General features: G+C 44.0%; 1 protein-coding gene across 1 annotated transcript in view; it reads right to left on the reverse strand.

Moving 5' to 3' along the window:
- Nucleotides 1-23745, reverse strand: part of MTAP (methylthioadenosine phosphorylase) — a 42480-nt gene extending 18735 nt beyond the window's left edge. Inside the window, exons 1-4 of the mRNA XM_018051903.1 lie at nucleotides 23609-23745; nucleotides 11243-11329; nucleotides 10055-10113; nucleotides 6232-6399 (exon numbers count right to left, since the gene is read on the reverse strand). Of these exons, the coding sequence (XP_017907392.1) occupies nucleotides 6232-6399; nucleotides 10055-10113; nucleotides 11243-11329; nucleotides 23609-23641 (347 nt within the window). The 5' untranslated portion in view covers nucleotides 23642-23745. The remainder of the gene's footprint in view (nucleotides 1-6231; nucleotides 6400-10054; nucleotides 10114-11242; nucleotides 11330-23608) is intronic.

The raw sequence follows: 27265 nt of genomic DNA on the forward strand, positions 1-27265 counted from the left end.
CATAGGTCCCACTTTTAGCAAATGACCAGTATTTCTAAGCTTAAGTAACATCAATTTAAACTGATCCTTATATGTGGTGGTGGTTTAATCACTAAGCCGTGTCTGACTCTTGCAACCCCATGGACTGTAGCCCACCAGGCTCCTCTGTCCATGGGATTTTCCAGGCAAGAATACTGGAGTGGAGTGCCATTTCCTTCTCCAGGGGATCTTCCCGACCCAGGAATCGAACCCAGGTCTCCTGCATTGCAGGCAGATTCTTTACCAACTGAGCTATAAACAGGGTTAATTGATTTGTGGCACTTGGTGGGAACTCAAACACTGGGAGCTTATTAGCATTTTTAAATAAGAGTAAGGACAGAAGGTGAGAAGGCAGGTTGCAGAACAAGGAAAAGAGTTAACCTCACCCAGGGAATAAAGGCCCCCACTTCAAGGACAATATCATGATGACAAACAGGGATGCAAGTAACTGGTGACAGGGAGAGTGAAGGAAGATGACGTGTTTGTGCCTAATAACATCTGTTTTCTTGTAAAGAGGCAACCGTTTCAACCAAGAGTGAAGGATATGAGCAGGAAGCTGTGAGAGAACAGAAAGGTTTTAAAATAACTGCTGACAGGAACGGGAGAAAGAGCTCGCCGAGCAAGGTTTCCCGTATAATTCTTTATCATAAACCTCCATTTCTCTTGGTAAGAACCCACCCCCTGCCCAAGAGGCGGAAGGACTAATGAACTGACATTAGTACACATCTCAACCTCCCCAGGCTGACCTCCCAAGGGTGGCAAAGAAGAACTTTGCACTGAGACACGGTGGGGGAAGCCCAAGGCAGGGCTGTGTCTTTGGGAGAGGGAAATAAACTGACATAATCCCTTACCACTCTTGCGGGACTTTCCTGATGAGTAAGCCTGCATCACCAGCCAACGCTTATCCCAACCCCCAACCTTTCCCGACTCTAGTGAGAAAAGAAAAGAATTCTCTTAAGAGGGTGGACATCAGAACTCTTAGGAACCAATCCAGCACCCTCACTTAGCAGATGAGGACACTAAGTGACACAGGAATTTGGGGGCAGAGCCAGGAAACAATTTTGGATGTCCTCACTTCCAAGCCAGGACTTCTACTGCATTCTTTTAATAGAATCTAACCGGGGGCCAGAGGCCAGTGTATTAACAGCGTTTTGCAAAAAACACCTGGCATTAGGAATTACTTCCTGCTTTTTTTTTAATCTTAATTTTTTGGTCATACTTTTCTCATTATTTAAAAAAACAAACAAAAACACCCCTTAAGAGGCCACTATTAAAAAGAAAGAAGCTTATTCTTACCCTTATGGATGTTACCCAGCCTCACCTTGAGATATTTCTGGTAGAAACAGAAGCAATTTAAGAGATCCAACTAGTTTGCATCTTTTTTAAAACCTAATATAATGTGGGCATCTTTCCAAACACTCTGCAGATCCAGTTGTTCCTTTAATAAATGTGTAAGTTGAATTCCCTTCAATGATAATAATCAGGATTGACGGTGAAGAGGAGAAAGGTCATTTGTGGAAACTTCTAGAATCCCCTGCCCATGTGCATCTTCATGGTATGGACAGTTACTAGTTTGGAGTGAAAGGCCATATAATCGGCTCACCCCACTACCCCGAAGACAAATGAATCTGTAGAAGTCCCTAACTGGTCCCCAATGGCAGGGATGGGCAGCAGAAGGAAAACAGGAAGAGACAACAAAATACTTCCTGCTTTGGAAAAAGCAGCTACTGGGCAAACAGTGCTGCTCGCTCTGTAACGGCAAAAATCTCATCAGAGATCAGCTCTCCACTCCATTTATAACGTATCATTAAAGTCAGGCTAAAGCGGGGGTAGGATGTGAGGGATGGTTATGTCTTTACCTGCAAGGCTGAAAAGCAAAAACGAAACAAAAGCCAAGTAAATGCATAGTCATGCCTCCAAGTTTCTAAGTCTCATCTCAGAATCTGGTTAGTCTTATATGGAGCCATCACCAAACCTCAGGCAGGGAGGACCCAGCTCCATAGAACAAGTACCACTGATCCTGCTGGGCTCAAAGGAGGGGAGCGCTTCTATCAGCAGGAAGGGAGGGGAGCAGAGCCAGTGAACAAACACAGCCTGCTGACTGTCCCAAGCGCTTGCTGGGCAGGGGCAAGTAGACACGGGAGAGCACCAGACGCAAGGATGCAGGCAGGCGTGAAGCACAACAGAGAGACAATCTGAAAAGCCCCGTAGAAACGGGAGAGCAGCTGAGCTTTCAGACTGCTCTCTCCGTGTCCTGAGCAAAGCCAGATTCTGGCGAGGGGATGGACTAGGATTTCCTATGAGATCTTTTCTCTGCCTCGCTCAGAGTCCTGCTTCCCCAGCGCTGATACTGTGAGAACCGGGTGTGCCCTGCTCAGACACAGACTTGTACCACAGAAACACCCCAGATTATGAATCTTGGGAGCATCTCCCTTATAAGATCCTTTTAAAGTAGAAACAGCCTCACAGCTTTCTCTTAAGACAGATGAAAGGTCAGCCACATTCTCTCCACAGTTCATATGGACTGTTAAACGATGGTCAAGAAGCAGAACAAGCCCCATGCTCACCCATGTTTTCTCCTGAATTGCCAAATGACTCATGACTCTGTTAGTGGAGTCCTCCACCAAGCAGAAGAAAGGGATTAACCAAAGCAGTGCATCAGGAGGCCCAAGGCGCTGAGGACATTTACTGTGGGTGAGCCTCTTACAGCTCCCTGGAATGAGTTACTATTTTGGGTTTGTGAAGAAAATTACACATGTGAGTCAGGATGAGGGAAGAGTTCACTGGGAAACCTGTCACTGTGTAGCACGCGTGGGAAATGACAAAAGGACTCCTCCTTTCAGCTTTAAGGGCTAGATCCATATCCATTTTCCTTTAGACAGCAGCCCTAATGATGAATGAATGATTACTTTCACTTTGCGCGTTAGCAAAGGTTATTTCCTTGCAGGTCTGAGAAACAGAAGGACTAAGAGGACACATCCCAAAAATACTGGAACCACTCCTCTCCCTACCTGTCTGCTGTTCTGATTTCTCCAGGTCAGCCACACCCAGGATTCCCCTTTTCTCATGCCCAGGCTTTCAAGTTTTCACAGGCTGGAAGGTAGCATGAGCAATCCCAATGATTTTTAGAAGAGAATGATCTTATTTTCTTAAAAGAGCTTTCAGCCTGTCAGATACCTTCAAGGATATTTTTTCATTTTTAGCTTATAAAAATCTGATGATTTTAAAAAACAACCATAAAAATCAAAGCTGCCTGTCACTCTTAAATTGTAATGACCTCTAAGGTATGCACAGCATAGGTGAGAGGCCAGGTTGATGTCTTTTTTCCCTATGCTAAGCACCAAGGGCAGAGAAAGCAAGAGGTTCCAGTCCTGTCATCTGTTAAAAAAAGAACAGCCACACTCTTCCCTTTTGATTCTTTATCCTGAATGTATGTCAGAGATTAAAACAATCCTTCTAGCTTTTGAAGACACTTTAGGATGAGGGCACTGTTTCTTAGATGATGTGCTGGCAAAGTTATAGCAGTAGGCAAATATGTGTTTCCAGATCAGTCCCTGGAGGAGAACCCATGGATCATTCAAGGAAAAGGAGCTTAAGTGATAGAATTCAACTTGTAATTCCCAAGAGAGGACCAAAGCCCACAGGGGTGAAATGATCTGCCTGAGGCCAAACAGCCAGACTGAATCCTTCTAGTCCAGGGCTCCTGCCCCCACAGCACTAATCCTCTGTGCAGCTTGGCAGGATATTGCAATTCTACTCAACATGTTGAGGCTGTGGTTCTAGCTAGGGGCGCTCAGTCTACAAGCAGTACAGCCTCCAGCTCACCATTCATCCCTGATGACAGGAGTAAGTGGAGGTGCCTGCCTCAACACACCAGGATTTACTCTGTTAAAATAATAAAGTACTATCAGTACAACACATATAGGCCATTTCTCACAAGGCAAAAAGTTCGGATTCTCCTATCCTATAAGACATTCTCAAGCCTGGGTAACAGAAACCACACAGCTCAGCCAGCAGCAGCAATATATAAGATGCTCTCCAAGAGCAATATAATACAAGGCACATATGTCATTTAAAATTTTCTAGCAATCACATCAAAAAAGTATAGGAGAAATAGGTAAAATTAGCTTTATATCTTATGTAACTTAATATATAAAAAGTGTTACTGTTATATAATCAATATAAAATTTGACATTGCATTCTAAATGATTCTTAGGGGATTCTCCCTTTTAACAGATCATTTCTTCTGTCTTTACCAAGTGATGTTAACTAGTAGAAATACTCCAGCCCAGACTCACAGTAAAGGTGTTTATTGGGCAGGTAATGCAGAGTTGGACACGACTGAAGTGACTTAGCAGCAGCAGCAGCAGCAACACAAACTAGATTCCATTAAAGGCACTCGCTAAGTTGAGAGTAAGGAGGCAGGTTAATGGACATGACACACAGAAGCAAACAGATACCAGAAGATTTTAAGGTCACACAGCTAAGTGCCAAGACAGGAAGAAACCAGATCTGATGGCAACACTTTCTATTGTCTTTGTGTCCCAAATGCTTTCGTGGGAGCCAGTATGTGAAACATCTACGTTTACTATGTGAGAAAAAGATCTGGGAAATAGAACAGTGTACAGTTACACCACTTAAGGAACAAATTAATCCCAGGCTTAGTAACCAAGCCAAACTTTTCTTTCCAGTATCATATATAATACTTTATAAATCCGCATCATTCTAGAGTTTTGTGTATTGCATTATTAAAAAACCACATTACACCCATTTTCTTAAGTCATTGCCCCTAAACACTCGTCTGACAGCCATAGAGATTTTGATCAAGATATCCCCTAAACACAGACTCCAGCCTCCCTCTCCCTTCGAACAACCACGTTCACACAATCACTCAAACACTACTGCCTGAACTACCCCGGGCCAGGAAGTGTGGTGGGTGTTGGGGATGAAGTGGCAAACAGGAGACGTGGGGTCTGTAACCTTCACACTTTCCATTCAAGAGAGGAGATTGTAAAACACGCAGTATCAGATGCAGAAAAATGCCTGGAGAGAATGAAAGGGGCAGGTAATGATTTTAGTCTATCCTCAGACTGCACCACACGAAACTGCTGATGTTCAGCCACTTCTACCTTACAGAACAGGCAGCTGCATTTGGTTCAAGCTAGTAGCTTCATTTCATCAGCAAACATTCGAGAATGTTCCTGATGGACTAGGGATCATTTTAAATCCATGAAAACAGAAGGCACAGAATAGGACTGAATAAACTTTCCTCCTGTAACAGATACAGTAGGAGAGGCATTGGGTATAGTGAGCAGGAAGACCAGGATGGACCGAGGTGATGGTCTGGGTGACTGGGTGGGGGACTCTGATAGGAGCTACCGGGCGGTTTACTCTCTGTGGTACTTCTCCCCAACTCAAGTAGCAGAGTGCAGTAACCTGTCTCTATCGAGTGCATTCCAGGAGGCGGTTACTCCCACCAGGAATGGGAGGTGAAGGCAGTGTGTGGATGGGATCCCTAGGAGACCATCCACTCTCTCTCGTCCATTTCTTCACCTACTTCTAAATGCAAAGCCCAGGATCTTGGCAGTCCATCCTTGTTTAATATTTTAGTAAAGGAACATTACCTATTCCTTGTGCAATTCAGTAACAAAAAATCCTAGTTCATGAACAAACTATTGATCTTAACATCAGAAAAAGACAACCAGACATTACGTGCCTCCTGATATGACACAGAAAGATTCTTGCCAAGAATTCAGACCTGGTTCTGATCAGGCCTCCAGAATTAAGCACTGTTTTATCAGGTAAATGCATGGGACAGAGGAAGACACTAAACGACACTTGAGGATGCAATCAGTAAAATCTAGCATGTGGGGAAGACTAAAGGGCAAAAAAAAAAAGGAAAAACAGGCTTCTTTGGATCTTCATTTGAACAAATCAACTATAAAAAAGTTTGTGAGACAACAGGGAAAAAAATATTGCCTAGACACCTAATTCTAAAGAAATATGAAGTAATTTGTTTTTTAAAGAATTCTTATCTTTAAAAGTTACAAACTGATAAATGTTGAAGCTGGGAATTAGGAACTTGAGAGTTCATGGGGATTATTCTGTTTTGTTTCTGTAGGCCTGTGCCGCCTCTCCCCCAAGTCCCCACACTATCCCCCGGGGCTGGGAATGGTCTTACAGGAGCCGGAAGCATCTTAGGTGACTGCTCACCTGTCAATGAACTGATCAATAATGATGATATCGCCAGGCTGAATCTCTTCCTTCAAGGAACCGCAAGCTGTGGTCACGATGACATGTGTGCAACCCTCCTCCTTGAGAGCCCAGATGTTCGCCTGATAGTTGACTTTCGAAGGCATGATGGTGTGTTGCCTCCCATGCCTAAGGAAGGAGAGTACACACAGTAGAGGAGTGAGCAGGGCATTTTCACACTTCTGGAAAAGAAAACTCATTTCCAGCAGTGCCTTCCAGCCCTTTCCACCAAAGTGCTTTCCTTGGCAGAGGAAGAACGCAAACAGGTCAGGCAATTACCAGCCTACTTTAAGTATAAACTATCTGGTTTTAAAGTAAAGACTCACTTTACTCTCCATATTGACTTTCCTATCGAGGGTAGGTTAACAGCCAACTTAGAATTCACTCCCCGGGAAGACATGCCGTGTCTATCCTGTGAGGCACCAATACCCCCAAATGCGAGGCATCTGGTCTCCCCTAAGCCACAACACAGAAAACAAGAGGTGCCAATGAAGAAACAGACAGACAGAAATAGAAACTCAAGTTTCCAGTTTAATCTCTCTATTCTTTTTTGCCCGATCATCCAAATAAATTTAAATTTTGAAACATTTAAAATACCAGATTTCCCAGTTGTTTGACATCAGCAGGTATGGTCCAAGAAGGGGTCACCTCACACATCACCAGTGTTATGAGCTGAATTATGTCCCCTCCAAATTCTTAGGCTGAAATCCTAACCCCCAGTATATCAGAGCATGACTGTATTTGGAGACAGGCTCTTTAATGAGGTAATTAAGTTAAAATGAGGTCATTAGGGTGGGTCCTAATCCAATACAAATGGTATCCTTATAAAAGGAAATCTGGACAGACACACACAGAGAAGAAATGTGAAGATTCCGGGAGAAGACAGTCAGTCCTCTACAAGCCAAGGAGAGGGCCCTGGAACAGACCCTTCTTTGCTCCTAACCTCAGAAGGAACCAGCCCTGCTGATCCCTCGGTCTCGGACCTCTGGCCTCCAGAACTGTGAGGAACAAATTCCCATTTCACTCAGCCTGTGGCTTCTTATTGTGGCAGCCCCAGCAAACTTCATACAGCCACTAATGATTTCCTGTCACACTTCACAGAAAATCCAAACACCTTACCGTGGCCCTCAGATCATCTGGGCCCAGCCCGCACATGGCCGCTTCAGCCCGCGCCTTTCTCCCGCCCCACCTGCTTGGCCTCGCTGCTCAGCTGTACCCACTCCTGCACAGGCCTGGCCCCCACGTCACCTCCCCAGAGGCGTGCTTTCCATGACCACGGCATCTACAACACATCACTACCCCGACCTTATTTTTCTTCTTGGCACCTACTGGCCACTCAGACTATTTCCTTCTCATCACCCATCTTTCCACTAGCAACAGTGCTGAGGGGGAAAGCCCCTTATCTGTCTTCTCTGCTTCAAGTACCTAGAACTGCGCTTGACATGATTAGGTCATTCATTGGACAAGAAACTGAGTACTCACACACACTTTCTCCATCCCCCTCTCTCACATCCACCCACACCCACCCACCCAGGGTGCCAGGAAACAGCCAGTGAAGGGAACCCAATTTCTTATATTATTTTTTAAAAACTCACACCTTAGAGGGTATATTTACAAGCAGTATTTCAGAGTTGAAACTATCCTGAGCTGCTTGGAAAACTACAGACATCACGGATAATGTTCGACTATAACAAGGCTAAGTGTCAGGAGACCAGTGGTCTTCACACGTAACGCAATAAGCAGCCTCTCAAGGAAGTAACTGACACACAAAAATCTTACTTTGTACCATAATGATTTAAAGCTTGGGCTCTGAAGTAAAACTGCCTGGGTTTAAATACTACCTCTGCCACTTACTAGCTGTGTGACCTCAGAGTCACTCAGCTCTCTCAGCCCCGATTTTTGGCGGGGGGTGGGGGGCGAAATTTGTTAAAATAGATAATAGAAACCAGTACCACAGGGTTGTTACTCAGTATCTCTTATATCATTCCATATTTATATTTTGAAATAACTTTATCTCTTCTGATCACTAACAACAGAATTAAGACTATCAAAATAATTCGTACGTTAACTGCAGATAAGCATAGCATATCAGGGTTTTTACCCCAAGGTCAAAAATGGCCTCTCCGAAGGTGGAAGTCCATGAATGCCCAGAAAGTACAGCAGCCCCTCCTTAGCCACAGGAAATGCATTACAAGACCCCCTGAGGCTGCTGAAAATGCAGGTAGTACTGACTTCCATATATGCAGTTTTGTCCTACAACAGGTGGATACGCTGGAGAAAGGGTGATTCCTGGTCCAAGCATACGGAGCAGGATGGCACAGAAATTAAAACTTATGAATTCTTTCTGGATTTTCCATTTAATATTTTTGGACCACAGTTGACTATGGGTAACTGAAATCTCCAATGAGAGTGGACTACTACTGTACATGCATTTTTCTAAGTCTGGTCTCCAAATCTCTGATTCAGTTCAGTTCAGTCGCTCAGTCATATCCAACTCTGATTAGATTTTCAATAGAAGTTCAAACATCAAAAGGAGTTATGAACCACTACATAGAGTGGTTCACAATCCAACACTTTAGTTCAGCTGGTAGGAGTATAAAACCTTCACCACGGGGCTACAACACCAACCACTTTCTCTTAAGAGTCTGGAAGAAATTAAGTGTTTCTCTAGCAATGACCACAGATTAACAAGAAGGTTGCCTGAAACCAACCCTGTGTGACCATCTAAAATTAAAGTTTAGATTCACTGGTTTCAGCAAAGTCACTTGTTTCAAAAATGCAGTGTGGCATAGACCTTAGGGTGGCCTTCATTTTCATGCTCTGAATAATTCCTTCTGTCTCGAGTGTGGGTGGACCTGAGATGCTTCTAACCAATATAACACAGCACACAGGAGCTGGAGGTCACTCCCATGATCAGGCCCCTCCTTCCAGCACTAGAGACCTCCCATTGGCTTTGCAGAAGCAAGTTACTGTCTCCTGAAATGACCATGGGGAGGGCCACAATGCAGGGAGCATGGACAGCCTCTAGGAGTGACAGCCTCAGTCCTTCAACCCTGAGGAACTTTTTCTGCCGATTCCTATGTGAGCTTGAACATGGACCTGGAGCTCCGGATAAAAACAAGCACTTATATATACCCATGTGACCTTGTGTGACCCTGAAGAGGACACAGATGAGCTGTGGCCACACTCTGGTTACTTAGAAACTGTGGGATAATGTGTGCTGTTTTAGGCTGCTACATCTGTGGTCATTTGTTATGCAGCAACAGAAAGCTAATATATGCAGTCTCACTAATTTCTAACTGTGAAAAATGACTTGTTCCTTTTCTTTACGGAAGAGCATGAGCCTTGTCAAGGGAACAAGGGTATAGACACCATAGAGAACTCAACTTCAGGGACCTGAAACCCCCTCCCAAAGATCCAGAACTATTATTAAACAAAAGGTCATGAATAAAACAGTTTTTCTTGACCTTGATAAAAGACAAAAAAGAACAGAAGAAAACATTGCCTCTTGCTGCTAGAACTGAAAGCAGAGCTTCAAGTTTAGTCAAATCATCGCATTGGTCATTAGATTCTTCTAAGCATTTTCCCAACATAAGGGGGTATGGGCAAGATCTTTAATCACCAAAGTCAGTAAAACCTACCCCCAAACCATAAGCGATAAAGATGACCCAGATGCTATGGCTCCACCAAGACATTAAAAACTCATACCTGCACCAATACTCTTTTCAGAATTTAAGTTAAACTGTCCTTTAGTAGTAACATTCACAAGATTGAAATACCTTACCTTGCAAGGAGGACGCAATCAACATTCTTTATCTTCCCCAAAACTAAGGCATCAGAAGGCTGCACATAATGAAAACGGTTACAAGTCAGTGATTTGAAAATACATAGAACAACCAAAAATTGCTCAACTACAGTAGGATTCATAGAAACTTGAGGTCTGAGGATATATTTTAAAGACGTAAAAGAGTCTAGATTTGATGGTTCAACTTAATCACTCAGTAGCTACTGAGCCCTCTCTACCAGCACAGAGACATGTAAGACTCAGAAGGGTGCGTGGGTAGGTACCATTTAGTAAGATCTATTTGTAGCAAGCACCCCTGGGGACTCTGATGCCAGACTGATCATACACAGATGTGTCAAGGGTATTTGGCAGGTTCAAGAACAGGTGTGAGAGTGAAATGCAAAGGGAGTAGGAGGCCACTCTCAGGCAATTTATGAACTGGAAGCATTCGCTGTGTTAACTAGGCCTCAGATAAAGGTCTGAGAACCTAGGAGGTGAAGAAAACATGTCAGCAAGTTGACAGCAGGACTTGGGAGGATGAGATATCAAATCTAAGGACCTGGCTGAAAAGGGGGATTTGGGTTGGGACTGCCAGATGCAGGGATCTTTGTAGGAGGATCAGAGGAACCACATGTTTAGAAGTACCCCTATGGAATTAGGAGAAGACAGACACCCTCCCCCTGGCTGGATGACGCATGGTCTGGGAAAACTAAACAGCCTCCTTTTAACAGACAAGGAGGAATGTTTTATTTCCAATTCAGTTCTGCAGTTGTGCTCTCAGTCCCCCTAAAATCTCCCCTTGAGCCAGGGTTTACTAAGAAAAGACCATTTGATATTTCCTCCCATTTGTTAAAGACTGTGGCATGACCGACAAGCCCCAAATTAGAAGCTGATTTGAATGCATTGATCTAGAGGGTACAGTTCCTGTGTTTGAAATGAGCATCTGGCTTCTAGGGATATAATTAAGAAATTTTTTGTATGTATTTAAAAGCTATGTTCTTGGTAGTCAAGTATAAGGCATCCCTAGGGACACCATCTCAGTTGGCAGAACTCCTGGCCCCTCTCTGCCTGGGGCAGGCAGCCCTGTGCTGCCAAGACAAAAGCAATTAAACTTTTTTTTTTGCAACTTAAAAAAATCAAGCTAGCAAGGAAAAAGAAAAAAGCTAGTATGTCTCCATAAATGGATACCTTGCCAAATGGAGTATCCACATATTTTTCGGTTCTTCCTTCTAAGATTTCTGGATCATCTAGGCCTGTCCCACCAATTATTCCAATCTAAAGGAGACAATAAAAAGATACCACATTTGATCATTTTTCAGTAGAAACAAATTCATCGTTTTAAGCAAATTCATTTATCCATACTTAGATGCTCTTCTCCATTCCTGCTAAGCCCTAAATTATTTTTAAAAATCTGAGCATTACTGAAAAGCAGTCATTTATTCAACAAATACTCGAAAGCCTTCTGTATTTGAGAAATAACCAAAGCATGAGTCACCTTTTTGGACTAAATCACATTTTTGCTCACTATTTGAATAACAAATTAGCATAGTAAAGTAACTATTTTAAGTTATAAAACCAAACATAAAGTAAATATGGTTGGAGAAAGTACTTTCTAACCAATTTTATTATCTTTATTGAATAAGTAATGGAATAAATGTTCAAAAGACAACTAGGATAGAAAATAGTAGGTATTTCCATTTGGTAAGGATTTCTCATTACCCCACTTGTAAAGAAATGAGAGATTTTCTTTCCTATGCGACTAAAATCAGAGCTGTAAGGGATCAGAGGAATACGGAAAAGCATTTAAAGTTAGCCTCATGTATATTTATGAAATCCAGCTATCATTCATATATATGTAAATATAAATAATTCAAAGGCCATAGTCCTAAATTATTTTTAAGTGTTACATTGCATTTTCCAGCGATTAACTTTATTGTGCTTATCCTCAGGGATTAATTTGAATTAAAAAAAACCTGATATTACCCTGTAGTTAATCTAATTTGATGATTAAGACACACAAACAAAAACAATTACAAAGATAACTGATTAACTGTAAACTAAAAATTAAATAGCTTAAATCATTAGCAAGGTTTCCCTGGGCTGATACTTCCTAAAGGAAAAATAATAAATTGTTAGCAATAAGCTACAGAGATGACGAATTACTAGAAACCTAATGAAGTCACCTGAGCAATTTTTTTTCAATGAATAGCTTTAAATCTATTGTCACTTGAGTAAAATTTCTATTCAATGAAAGAAAGTAGCTCCTTGAGAAAAAAATTTTCCAAGTTAAGAATTAACTGAATATCTAAATTAAATAATTTTCAGATAGGGTTACACAAGTTGAATTATACTAATATGTGGGAAAGCACTTACCTCACTAGCTCTATTCCCTAGAAAAAGACATCAGCACAGTAAGAAAAAGCACAATTGCATAAGATTTTTGCAAAGAACTTTAAAATTTTTACAAAATCAGGTTTATGACAGCACTTTGAAAGCATTCCCACAACATTGGGTGGCTAAACCTGTTTTTGAGGTTGCTGCCACCTTGTGGCACGTTGTTGAAACTACAATGGCACCCCACTCCAGTACTCTTGCCTGGAAAATCCCATGGACGGAGGAGCCTGGTAAGCTTCGGTCCACGGGGTCGCTAAGAGTCGGGCAGGACTGAGCGACTTCACTTTCACTTTTCACTTTCATGCACTGGAGAAGGAAATGGCAACCCACTCCAGTATTCTTGCCTGGAGAATCCCAGGGACAGAGGAGACTAATGGGCTGCCATCTATGGGGTCGCAGAGTCCGACACGACTGAAGTGACAAGCAGCAAGCAGCAGCAGTTCACCATTTTCTGCTTTGTTAATCATAGGTGAAGACTAACCAGTACACTACTGCAGTTTTCAAATCAATGGAAGTGTTCATTCACTTAAGTCAGTGGGTTTAAATCATTCCAGTTCAGAAGAAAATTTTAAGATCACACTGTTTTATGAAATCCTAATCCTTCCTCCAGCTGGCATCTCCCTTTTATCATTTTATGTACTGCCAAGGCATCTCAGATCATAGCTGGGATGGGTAGGTGATGTAATGAACTGTTCAACCCATGTCATCCCCTAGACCACCAAATTCAGTTGATGACTCTGAAATCACTCTCAGCCTACTTTTGGGGATTCTGCTACGGATGCAAACTTCGGGTGGTTTTTGGGGTTTCTTTTTAATTAAAAAAAAAAAATACTACCACTTTGACTTGGCTGTTTCCTCGGGCCAAGGCATCTGCCATTCTGGATTTAACAATGGACTCACACTCGTATATACAAAACAAATCTGACTTGGCTGTGAAACTACTCTCTTGTTTAGGCAAGCTAGCTCAGTAACACAGCAGTGAATAAGAAATGCCAGTTGGGGTCTTGCTCAAGTTCAGTGCCCTGGAGCCCACCCTCAGCTGCCCTAAGCTTCAGCCCATCCCACTCTGGCTGCATAGTGACCATGCACTAAAGTGAAAGTGAAGTCGCTCAGTCGTGTCCGACTCTTTGCGACCCCGTGGACTGTAGCCCACCAGGCTCCTCCATCCATGGGATTCTCCAGGCAAGAGTACTGGAATGGGTTGCCGTTTCCTTCTCCAGGGGATCTTCCTGACCCAGAGATTGAACCCAGGTCTCCAGCACTGCAGGCAGAGGCTTTAACCTCTGAGCCACTCAGCCCTGGTGAGCAAGATTTAGTTGTTGTTCAGTTGCAAAGCTGTGTCCAAATATTTGCAACACCATGAACTACAGCACACCAGGCTCCTCTGTCCTCCCATCTCCTGGAGTTTGCTCCAATTCATGTCCATTGACTTGATGATGCCATCCAACCATCTCATCCTCTGCCAGCCCTTTCTCCTCCTGCCCTCAATCTTTCCCAGCATCAGGGTGTTTTCCAACAAGTCGGCTCTTCGCATCAGGTGGCCAAACGATTGGAGTGTCAGTGTCAGTCCTTCCAGTGAATATTTAGTGTTGATTTCCTTTAGGATCGACTGGTTTGATAGCCTTGCAGTCTAAGGGACTCTCAAGTCTTCTCCAGCATAATTTGAAAGCATCAATTCTTCGAAGCTCAGTCTGTTATGGACTGTCATATCTGTACATGACTACTGGAAAAGCTATAGCTTTGACTAGAGAGACCTTTGTCGGCAAAGTGACGTCTTTGCTTTTTAATATGCTGCCTAGGTTGGTCATAGCTTTTCCTTCCAAGGAGCAAACGTCTTTTAATTTCACTTATTTTAGTACTGGGTGTGAAAACAAGAGCTGTTACAACTCAGAAAGGCCAGGATATGGTCTCTAGTACTGGAATTATCCGCAGGAGAGCCTGTCCAGTCAAAATGGCTTCAGCGGTTTATGAAAACCCATTATCTTATAAGGGATACAGAACAAGTGTAGCAACTGAGCCAAACCAGGGAACTGAATCACTCACCTTTTTCTTGCTGCATATGGAGGCCAGCAGTGAAAAGATGTGGCAAAGTCGCCACCTGCTGGTTCCATGGTAAAGTACAACTAGGGGATAAAAGTCCCAAGCACCAGTGGCATAATTCTATCATTCCCCAGTTCAATTCAGTTCAGTCATGTCCTATTTAACTGTTTGGACCCATGGACTGCAGCACGCCAGGCTTCCCTGTCCGTCACCAACTCCTGGAGCCTACTCAAACTGATGTCCATCGAGTCAGTGATGCCATCCAACCATCTCATCCTCTGTCGTCCCCTTCTCCTACCTTCAACTTTTTCCAACATCAGGGTCTTTTCAAATGAGTTGGTTCTTCACACCAGCTGGCCAAAGTATTGGAGTGTCAGCTTAAGCATTAGTCCTTCCAATGAATATTCAGAACTGATTTCCTTTAGTATTGACTGGTTGGATCTCCTTGCAGTCCAAAGGACTCTCAAAAGTCTTCTCCAACACCACAGTTCAAAAGCATCAATTCTTCTGCATTAAGCATTCTTTATAGTCCAACTCTCACATCCAAACATGATACTGAAAAAACCATGATATGACTAGATGGACCTTTGTTGGTAAATGTCTCTGCTTTTTAATATGCTGTCTTAGGTTGGTCATAACTTTCCTTCCAAGGAGTATGCGCGTTTTAATTTCATGGCTGCAGTCACCTTCTGCAGCGATTTTGGAGCCCAAAAAATTAAAGTCTGCCACTGTTTCCCTATCTATTTGCCATGAAGTGATGGGACCATATACCACAATTTTGTTTTCTGAATGTTGAGCTTTAAGCCAACTTTTTCACTCTCCTCTTTCACTTTCATCAAGAGTCTCTTTAGTTCTTCTTCACTTTCTGCCATTAGGGTGATGTCATCTGCATATCTGAGGTTATTGCTATTTCTCCCGGCAGTCTTGATTCCAGCTTGTGCTTCATCCAGCCCAGCATTTCTCATGATGTACTCTGCTTATAAGTTAAATAAGCAGGGTGACGATATACAGCCTTGATGTACTCCCTTCCCGATTTGGAACTAGTCTGTTGTTCCATGTCCAGTTCTAACTGTTGCTTCTTGACTGCATACAGATTTCTCAGGAGGCAGGTCAGGTGATCTGGTATTCCTGTCTCTTTCAGAATTTTCCACAGTTTGTTGTGATCCACACAGTCAAAGACTTTGGCATAGTCAATAAAGCAGAAATAGATGTTTTTTCTGGAACTCTCTTGCTTTTTCAAAGACCCAGGGGATGTTGGCAATCTGATCTCTGGTTCCTCTGACTTTTCTAAATCCAACTTGAACATCTGGAAGTTCACAGTTCACGTACTGTTGAAGCCTGGCTTGGAGAATTTTTAGTACTACTTTGCTAGCAAGTGAGATGAGTACAATTGTGCAGTAGTTTGAGCGCTCTTTGGCATTGCCTTTCTTTGGGATTGGAATGAAAACTGACCTTTTCCAGTCCTGTGGCCACTGCTGAGTTTTCCCAATTTGCTAGCATATTGAGTGCAGCACTTTCACAGCATCATCTTTTAGGATTTGAAATAGCTCAACTGGGATTCCATCACCTCCAATAGCTTTGTTCGCAGTGATGCTTCCTAAGGCCCACTTGACTTCACATTCCAGGATGTCTGGCTCTAGGTGAGTGATCACACCATCATGGTTATCTGGGTCATGAAGATCTTTCTCTCTTTTTTTTTTTTTGAAGATCTTTTTCTATAGTTCTGTGTATTCTTGCCACCTCTTCTTAATATCTTCTGCTTCTGTTAGGTCCATACCATTTCTGTCCTTTATTGTGCCCATCTTTGCATGAAATGTTCCCTTGGTTATCTCTCATTTTCTTGAAGAAATGTCTATCTTTCCCATTCTATTGTTTTCCTCTATTTATTTGCATTGATCCCTGAGGAAGGCTTTCTTATCTCTCCTTGCTATTCTTCAGAACTCTGCATTCAAATGGGTGTATCCTTCCTTTTCTTCTTTGCCTTTCGCTTCTTTTCTCAGCTATTTGTAAGGCCTTGTCAGACAACCATTTTGCCTTTTTGCATTTCTTTTTTTTGTGGATGGTCTTGATCACTGCCTCCTGTACAACGTGACAAACCTCCATCCATAGTTCTTCAGGCACTCTATCAGATCTAATCCCTTGAATCTATTTGTCACTTACACTGTATAATCATAAGGGATTTGATTTAGGTCATACCTGAATAGTCTAGTGGTTTTCCTTACTTTCTTCAATTTCAGTCTGAATTTTGCAATAAGGAGTTCATGATGTGAGCCACAGTCAGCTCCCCATGTTGTGTTTTGCTGACTGTATAGAGCTTCTCCATCTTTGGCTGCAAAGAATATAATCAATCTGATTTCAGTATCGACAATCTGGTGATGTCCATGTGTAGAGTCTTCTCTTGTGTTGTTGGAAAAGGGTGTTTGTCATTCCCCTCCAGTCTCTAAATTCAAATGGTCAACATAGTATCTGCCTTGATAAAGGAACTGTGTCTTCTCATTTACACATCACAGGCACTGTGCTAAGTGCTTCAGTGGCCTTACTTCATTTACTTTCCACAGTCATCCTGTAAAATAGGCTCTATAGTGTTAATACCCATTTTACAAAAGAGCAAACAGAAACACAAAACTTAAGAATTTTCAAAGAGCAAATTATAAAGAGCAAAGCTGGGATAGGAACCCAGGTTTTCATACTCAACCACTATGATGTATTACCTCCCAATATAACCTGGAATCCATAATAACACCCTACCCTATTAGAACTGATGCAATGAACACGAACTTGAGCAAACTCTGGGAGATGGTAAGGGACAGGGAGGCCTGGCATGCTGCAGTCCATGGGGTCGCAGAGTTGGACACGACTGCGACTGAACAACAACAACAACAATTAGAAACCTGTCTTCATGTTAGGAAGAAACTGATGCTCAGTTCAAGCTCTGGACCAGTCACAGAACAAGCATGGCAATGCAACTCTGGGCGTCTGAGTGAACCACCCCAGAACGGAGGGGGCAGTCCATCCAGGACCTCGTGCGTATGTATCAGGTCTTCAAGGTGTTGCATGCATCCGTGCAACCCTAGAATGCTCAGAAGTGTTCAAGGTCTGAGATGGAATTTCTGGGCCAGTTCTGCCCAGCCAGGACTTCTTCACTACACAAGATAAAGTTCGGAAAGAGGAATCCCCTGGTCATTTAAGGCCACTGCTAGATTTTAACATTAAGTTGATTCTGCCCACATTTTTTTTTCCACTTGCAGACCAAGTCAGACTCTTCAAAAACAAGAGAGGGCTTGACTTCTGAGACTGTGAAAGCATTCTATCTAAATGCTGGCTCACCTGGCAAGAATGGTTATTTCCAGTGATGCCAGAAGGGTTCATGTTAACCCCTTCTCTGTGTGCAGCTCTACCAGCAACTGATTTCACGTACATCACTTGTTTCCAACAACCACTCACCATCAATTTGAAGCCTGGAAATATTACATGGAGGAACCTAGAACTCCATGAAGGCACTCTCAAAAATACCATAACCCCGAGCAGGTGAGACTAGCCCCTGCCAGGGAGATGGGCTGCCTCTGAGTTCTTCAAGCCCATGATGAGGGAAGAGCCAAAGTTCCAGCTGGCGGCAAGCCCTGCTCTGAGCACTGCAGTCCTTCAGCTTTGGTCACCACTGACAGGTCTGAAAGTACAGCCGACGAAAGTCCTCCTCTTAATGAGCTGACCTCGCTGTGAGGCCTTCTAGCCAGAGTCTTGCAAAATCTTGGAAGGTCAGCTGTACGGGGAGCGTGGCCAAATGTCTCAGTCTGGGAGCCTGTCCAGAACCTGCAATATGGTCCATGGTGAGAGCCAGCGGCTCCATCTCTGACAGGAGGCCCTTCTCTGTAAGCCACCCTAGTAGGTGATGGTTATGGATGCCACTGTGTTTTACAAATCCATATGTCGACGTTCTAACTCCTAACCCCTCAGAATTTGACTATTTAAAAATTTCTGAAGTACAGTTATGCTACAATATTTGTTTCAGGTGTATCGCATTGTTGTTGTCCAGTCGCTAGGTTGTGCCTGACTCTTTGCCACCTCACGAACTTGAGCACTCCAGGCTTTCCTGCCCTTCACTATTGCCTGAAGTTTACTCAGATTCATGTCCATCGAGCTGGTGATGCTATCTAACCATCTCATCCTCTGCTGCCTCCCTCTCCTTTTGTGTCCAGGCTTTTCCAGCATCAGGGTCTTTTCCAATGAGTTGGCTGTTCATATCAGGTGACCAAAGTGTTAGAGTTCCAGCTAAGTGATTCAATTTTTGTAATGATACTCTATTCAAAGTTATTACAAAATATTGGCTATATTTTCCTGTGTTCTATATCCTTGTTGGTTTTTAATTTTATACAGAGTAGTCTGTATCTCTTAATTCTCTACCCCTATCTTACCCCACCCCCTTCCTTCTCCCCACTGGTAATCACTAGCTTGTTCTCTGAGTCTGTTTTTTTGTTATAGACATTTGTTCATAGATTCCACATACAAGTGATAGAGTATTTGTCTTTCTCTGAGTTATTTCACTATGCCTAATACTTTCTAGGTCCATCAACACTGTTGCAAATGGCAGAATTTCATTCTTTTTTTTAATGGCTAATATTCTATTGTGGAAGAAAAGTTATGACCAACCTAGATAGTATATTCAAAAGCAGAGACATTACTTTGCCGACTAAAGTCCGTCTAGTCAAGGCTATGGTTTTTCCTGTGGTCATGTATGGATGTGAGAGTTGGACTGTGAAGAAGGCTGAGTGCCGAAGAAGTGATGCTTTTGAACTGTGGTGTTGGAGAAGACTCTAGAGAGTCCCTTGGACTGCAAGGAGATCAGCCCTGGGATTTCTTTGGAAGGAATGATACTAAAGCTGAAACTCCAGTACTCTGGCCACCTCATGTGAAGAGTTGACTCATTGGAAAAGACTCTGATGCTGGGAGGGATTGGGGGCAGGAGGAGAAGGGGACGACAGAGGATGAGATGGCTGGATGGCATCATGGACTCGATGGACGTTGAGTCTGGGTGAACTCTGGGAGTTAGTGATGGACAGGGAGGCCTGGCGTGCTCGACTGAGCGACTGAACTGAACTGAATTGATTCTATTGTGCACACACACACACACACACACCCCACTTCTTTATCCATTCATCTGTTGATGAGCACTTAGGTTACTCCCATCAACATGATATTTGTAGGCCCTTTATTTATTTATTTTTGGCTGTGTGAGTCTCCATTGTTGCATGGGGGCTTTTCTCTAGTTGCGGTGAGCAGGGGCTATTACTTTTCACTGTGGTCCGTGGGCTTTCACTGCAGTAGCTTCTCTTGTTGGGGCGCATGGGCTCTAGGTATGAGGGCTCAGTAGTTGTGGCTCTCGAGCTCTAGAGTGCAGGCTGAGCAGTTGTGATGCAGGCGCTTAGTTGCTGCACCTGTGGAATCTTCCCAAACCAGGGATCGAACCCATGTCCCCTGCACTGGCAGGCAGGTTCTTAACCACTGGCCCACCGGGGAAGTCCTGGCGACTTTTTGATGATAGCCATTTTGACAGGTATGAGGTGACCTCATTGTGGTTTTGATTTGTATTTCTTTGATGATTAGTGACATTGAGCAGAATTTGACTATTTTTGGAGAATGAGTCTTTGAACAAGTAACATTAACTGAGGTCTCGGGGTGGGGGCGCTAATCTAAAGTAACTGCAGGTTCAGAACATCATGGTTTTAATTTAACCCACCTCTCCTTGCAAAGTCAAGGTATTATTCTAATGGGTCAAAGTGTTAGTCACTCAGTCATGTCCAACTCTGTATGACACCATGGACTATAGCCCGCCATGCTCCTCTGTCCATAGAATTTTCCAGGCAAAGATACTGGAGTGGGTTGCCATTCCCTTCTCCAGGGGATCTTTCTAACCCAGAGATCGAACCTGGGTCTCCTGCATTGCAGGCGGATTCTTAGCCACCAGGTAAGCCCAGCCTTTCCTTAATCTGTACAACTATGAGAATCAAATGAAATAATGCATTTATATCTGTCACTGTTTCTATACACCTTCTCACCTCCAGCAAAAGTAAAATAAAAAGAGCCTTCCTTAATGCAACAACAACAAGCCCCTTATTTCTGTCTTTCTCTGCTACTCAGAGCACCCCTGGCTGTGTCGTCTCCTCACCAGGCGGTCTCTGCTTCAAGGGTGCCCAACCAAGTATGGAGGCTCTCCTGGGAGGTGCCTGGGAGCCCACGGGGACGTTTCTGGCCGTCACCATGACTGGGGGAGTGCTACCAGCATTTTGTGGGGAGAAGGGACCCAGGATGTGTTTCTTTTATGTCCAACAATGCTCAGGACAGTTCTACTAAGGGAGGAACCATCCTGTCCTTGGGTCTCTAGGCAGAAAACAAAGGCTCCTTGTCATGTGGTTTCCAGTTGGGGTCTGCGGGTTGTCTACCAGATTTTAAGGTCACTCAAGGACTTTTCAGTGTAAGGTCCACACTCAGCCAGCAAAAGGGAGAGCTTCAAAGGCCTGTCCTCCACAGTCTACACTCCATAACTGGCCCATCATCCCCCTTACTACCATTTTGTTTACAGCCCACTACCCAACTATGATGGGACCACATCCCCTCCTTGTCATAGCAATCATGTAAACAAGATTGATTTTTAATCTTTCAGAGTAGAAGCTGGGCAGCTGCCTAAGGGAGCCATGGCCCATTAAAGGAGCCCCTCAGAATGGCAGAGACTGGTTCAAACCTTCTACGTGGTTAAGCATGCCACCTGCCCATGCCTGGTGCTGTAGGATATGGTATATCTGAGGTCCTCTCAGACACTGGCTGCTATTAATTCTGTGGAAGAGTGTCCGGAAGGCACTTGGAAGGCTGCTTGCTTATGGACACACTTTATACTCCGTCTTCCTTAAAGCTGCATGACCTTTCTCAACACAGTAAAACAGGGCACAGGGACCACATGTGTCAGAGTTCAGAAATGGCTCACAGCACCTAACTGGTGGAATGTCTACACCAGTTCAATCACTGTCAAGGTCCAGCTGTGTAATTCTGGACTCTTTAGGTGACCTTTCTGGGCCTCTGAAAAAAGAGGTATGTGTGGTTATATGGTCTTAAGGAACACTCTAGCCCTACAGTTTATGATCTGGGGCTACGGTATGATTTTCATTAGCTTATTTTGCTCAGGACATTACCATCTCGTGTTCTTTATATAGGATGTTGCCTCAACAGTCTGGCAGAAATGGTGTAGGAATAAAGGAATTGCAACAGCAAAGTTTTCACCTGTTCTGACTCCAAAGAGAAATCAGCAGGCAGGCCCAGCACTATTTGGACCTATTAATTTTATATTCAGCAGCTGGCCAAGAACACATATACATCATTCAATATTTACATCAAGAGTTCTAATCACAGTGCCCATTCTGCACTTAAATGCACTAATTTACAGGGAAACTGTGTGGTAGGGAGAATGCCAAACGAGGTTAAAGTGAGACTGTTTTAAATATCACCCCTCTTTATCTTTAACGTCACTCTAAGTGCATTCCTGTAAGAGAAAGGCAATAGTTTCTTGCTTGCCCACTGAAAGCTGCAACCTAATTTAATTTTTGGAAAAAAAGATAATCAAAATTAATCTCAGCTCCCCCACTTGGAAGCGCTACCACTGAATAAGTTTCAGCCACATGCTAAAAGACAATACAATTTTAATGTCCCAGCAAACCCTACAGTAAGGTTCCCATTTTACTGAAATGAAAAAGAGCTTCGTAAAAATTCTGCTTTGTTCTCTATGACTGATAAGGAAGAGGTAGTCTACAAATATTGTTTAATGCAAGATTCTTTTCGAAATGGAAAAAGGAATTTAGTATCCTAAGTGTGACTGCAACTCTGCCCACCCCACCCCCTTTTCATCTAGTGTCTCTGATAGCTGCAAGAGCCTACTAAGGTAATCACTCTGGCTGAGTACACACTGACCACAGATTTGCTTTCTCCAGGGGAACTGAAAACTGATTCCACAAAACGTGGAATCACGGACCTTCCTATCTCATCAGCCAAGAATGTCTAAAGCCAGACAAGTTAACTGACCTCTTAGCTGGTTAGGCCTGAAAGCGATGTTAACTTTGATCATTAATTTACTTCTGTGGACTGTAATTCTACATTCAGCCCTGCTCCCTCCCCCCCCCCCCCCCACGCCAGGACCAACAGGAAAAACTGTTTAAAAGCCCCTGGGAAACTCGTTGCAAACCTTGGAACTACTGGTCAAAGCTTCCACAGTACAATGATCCCTTATACGGAGACCCCTGAAGACCGAGGGCAAGGAAACTGATCTCCACCTTCCAAGGTTGCCCACAAAGCAGTTGGACTGCCCTGGTGGCTCAATGGTGTAAGAATTCGCTGCCAAGGGGGAGTCGGGGTTCAATCCCTGGGTCGGGAAGATCCTATGGAGAAGGAAATGGCAACCCACTCCAGTATTCTTGCCTGGGAAATCCCAAGGATAGAGGAGGCTGGTGGGCTATGGTGGTCCATGCGGTCCCAAAGAGTCCCACACGACTTAGCGACTAAACAACAGCAAAGCAGGTTAAAGCCAGAGGCCTCCACACAGGGAGCGGCCCAGTACTCCTATACTCCATTTCGGTGTTGTAAAAACTCTCAAGAGTTCCCAAAGCAGAGAAGGCCTACGTTTAGAACACAAACAAAAAGCCGGAAGCTTGCAAAAGAGCAAGCATGCAGTTTTCCCACGTGGGCCGCGGGCAGAGGGCCAAGTCGGAGCGGAAGCGTTTAAGTCGGGCAGGGCTCAGGGCTCGAGGAGACCCTCAGGAGTTGTAGGTGCCCACCCCGTGGCACACCCAGCCCCAGCCTGACCCATCTGCTCAGAAAGGTACTTGCAGTACCGATTCGCGGCCCCTCTCCGAAGGGCGTGCCTTCGCCCTGCGTGAGCAGCTGAGACCTAAGGCAAGGCAATGGCAAACTCTGCAGTGGTTTCCTGTCCCTCGCTCGCCGCCCCGGGCTAAGCCGCAGACCCTCCCCGCCGCGGCGGGGGCGCCCCCGCTAGGCGCACGGCCCAGAGGCGCTGTCCGCCCGGGAGAGAGAGACAGCGTACAGGTCAGGCAGGATCGCAGCAGCCCGGACGTCTAATCTCACCTTCACGGCAGCCGGAGTGGCACCTGAGGACATGTCTGGCGAGGAAGGAGCGGCGGCCACGCTCGGGATGGAGGCGGGGAACAGAGCAGCTGCGCGGGTGCAGGCGCGGCGCGGGACTGAGCAGGGAGGTCCTGGGGTCGGCGGTGGCTCCGCCTCTTCCTCCCGGGGACAGCTGGATTGGCTGCTGGCGTGGGCTCTCCCCCGCCTCCCCTCTCAATTCCAGACGCCCGCTTCCCGCCTCTTCTGCAGACCTTTTCGGTTCTCGGATGATTTCCCCGCCTCGCCTTAGCCCCAGTTGTAGCTAACGGGTTCATGATAGTGATAATAATAGGGACCGTTGATTGACAGCTTATGCTGTTCCAGACTTTGTGCTTTGCACTCTCATCGGCTCCGTTAACTTTCGCAAGAACACGACAAGGAAGAGCAGCGCTTCTGGCGCCGTCTCGTATCCGCGGCAAGCTCGGCCTCATCTGTAGAGTCGGGCCCATCTTGTTCCAGAAGTTCTCGGGGGCGGGGGAGGGAGAATCGTGGCGACGAGGGGACAGGCTCTTCGCTGAGGCTGCCTCCAGCTGCGAATGCGGGGCGGGGTGCCGTTGACTCGTCTCATCCCCGCTACTCAACCGGGGTTTGCTCCTTTCTGTTAAGTCGTTGGAGACAGAACAGAGGTGGGGTTGGCTGGCCCAAGTCTCTGGGATGACAGAAAGAAAATAAACAGTGTAACGTGCTGCTGGATAATGATAAACTTTCTGACCTACAAACTCTGGCTATGGGGCAGGTTTTCCACGGGATAAACCATACTCTAACTTCCAGCCTGGGTCCACAATGCCAAGGCCGACTTCAACCCTAACCAACCCGATCAAAGTCCAATTCAACTAGATTCAGAATCCGGTTTTCTGTCATCACTCAGCCACTAGTTGGGTACCCCCCACCTCCACCCGCCCTTTCACGTTGCACCAGCCCTCCATTGGGATAATCCAATTTAAACTCTTTGGATGAGTTGAATTCTCTTCAACAAAATGCTGGGTGACAGCGATATTCTGACAGGCAGAAATGTTGCAAAGATTTTGCTCTGGGGGTGGGAGAATGGCTGTGGAGGGGTGAACTTCCTTTTTTCCCTACAGCAGTAAGACTGAGACCCCACACAAGTATGACTTCATTCAGACATCACTGGGGGCTTCCCATATCCTGTTTACTTAAAACAGTAAAAATTTTCACTCATTATTTGCTCAAGATGTAAAATTTCTTGCAATGTAAAGTTTTCTTCTGTTTCTTTTAAATTATAAAATGAAATGGCAAAGTGGAAGACTGGAGTGCTCCTTTGAAAGGGCAGGGGGCTGCAAGTTCCTCCTGAATGTGGTTTCCTAGGAGCTTGTCTGCTCAGAGGGGAACCACTGCAGGGACACAGAGACCTTGGGTTACATGGTGCTTCACAGTTAGGGAATCTTGACAAACTTAGGTGCTTTGATGTAAGATAACTACCACCAGAGTTTGAACCCTTATCAATAAGAAACAATAAAACACAGTTACAGCCCTTAGGTAAGAGGTCTGCAAACCTTGCCTACAAAGAAGCAAAAATTAAGGAGTGTGTGAAGTTAAAAAACACAGATGATATCTAACTGAATGAGCCTGGCTGTATTCCAGTGCAACCTTATGGACACTTAAATTTGAATTTCATATAGTTTTCACCTGTGACAAAATATTCTTTAGATATTTACCCAGTCACTTAAGATTGTAAAAATTATCCTTAGTTTGAAGCTAAACAAAAACAGATGGAAAGCTGGGTCAGCTGTGGAGAGCTTGTCCTGTTGCTGATAGCCCACTACTCATAGGGGCAAAAGATAGATAATATCTAATTGAATGAACTTCTCTCCTCCCAGAAGCAGATGACCTTTGGGCTGACTTGTCAGACAACGCTTTGATAAGCAGGCAATAATCTTTTGGGCTTATTTCCAAGTTTGGATAATTTTTTTTCTTAACAAGGCCCAGAATCAAACTAGGCCAAAATTTCTGATAGTCAGTGGTCTCTCCCTTTATGATTGGCATAGAGAATCTGGAACAAGATAAGGTGTCTATAACCTTATCTTGCCTTGCTGTTCTTGCCCTGTAAATTCCCTCTGTTTATCTGTACCTTGTCTTTCTGAAGACAATTCTAAAAAAGTACTCAGGCCACCTTATAAGTTCTGATTAAGGTACTATATCGATATTTCAGTGGTTTAGTTGCTAAGTAGTATCTGACTCTTTGTGACCACATGGACTGTAGCCCACCAGGCTTCTCTGTCCATAGGATTTCCCAGGCAAGATTACTGGAGAGTGTTGCCATTTCCTCCTCCAGGGGATTTTCCCTACTCAGGGATTGAGCCCGAGTCTCCTGCATTGCAGGCAGATTCTTTTACTGCTAAGCCACTAGGGAAGCCCCAGAAATCCCATATTTAATAAAAATGGAGTGTCCAGCAATAACATGTAACTTGTATCTTTGATTGAGGGAGGAAACACATGATTTGAAATGAGATAATAAGGGTCAGTTTTGACCAGCTATTTTGAACTTGGTGTGCTCGAGATAGTTGGAGATTCCCCTATTCAACTGTCTTATTTCATCTCATCAATTTCTACTTCTTTAGTTTTTTTCATTACTTATTTCTACCATGAGTTCATTTCGCCCTAAAATGCCTAGAAATAGCTCCCATTCAAGTCATCTTGTCTTTTGTTCCATGTTCACTTCAAATTGTGTCTGTCCTTTCATTTCTGGAGATCCCACCAAAGGTGAATTGTTATGTATTATTTGGATTTGTTGAAGGAAAATCTTGATCACTCTCCCTAGAGCAATGCTGCACAGGAGGAATGCATTCTGGTTAACAGAATGGCTATCCATCCTGGAATTACAAAGTCCTCACATCCTCTGAGGTAGTTATTATTGTTTCTATTGTAAGAAAAGGAATATCAAGATGAATTCCTAAAGCCTATTCACCTCCGCTGGTGAAGCAAAGAGTATGCAATCTTGTCATAAAGAGACAGGGAACAGACTTAGAGAGTGAACTTATGGTTACCAGGGGAGAAGGGTAGGGGAGAGTGGGAGTTTGGGATTGACATGTGCACTCTACTGTATTTTAAATAGATAACTGAAAAGGGCCTACTTTAAAAATAAATACATTTTAAACAAGATGCAAATGACATTACATGAAAATGCTTGAAAATAAAAATATGTGCCATAGAGTATCTATGTGACTAAATCGTTCTCTGTATCTCCTTCTTATTGTGAAACACAGGCATCACGAATTCTCAAAAAAAAAAAAAAAAGGAAGAAGGAAAGAAAAGAGAAAGAGACATGGGCATTTCTGTACTCTGGAAGAAAAGGGACCAGGATGTTTTAAGTGCTCAACTATATTTTAACATACAGTTGCGATGTAATACGCTCTGTTCAGTAAGTCAGTATCTGAGCTATGACAAATGTTATGTGTTGAATGTCTGTGTCCTTCCAATATTTGTATGTTGAAATCTTAACCCGTCCCCATGTGATGGTATTAAGAGGTGAGACCTTTGGGAGGTGATTAGGGCATGGAGAGGGGTATCTCATGAATGGAATTCATTCTCCTATAAAAAAGACCCCAGAGATCTTCCTTACCTTTCCTGCCCCATGAGAGAACAGTCACCTATGAACTA

The sequence above is a fragment of the Capra hircus genome, chromosome 8, assembly GCF_001704415.2.
Source record: "Capra hircus breed San Clemente chromosome 8, ASM170441v1, whole genome shotgun sequence".
Classification (NCBI taxonomy): Eukaryota; Metazoa; Chordata; class Mammalia; order Artiodactyla; family Bovidae; genus Capra; species Capra hircus.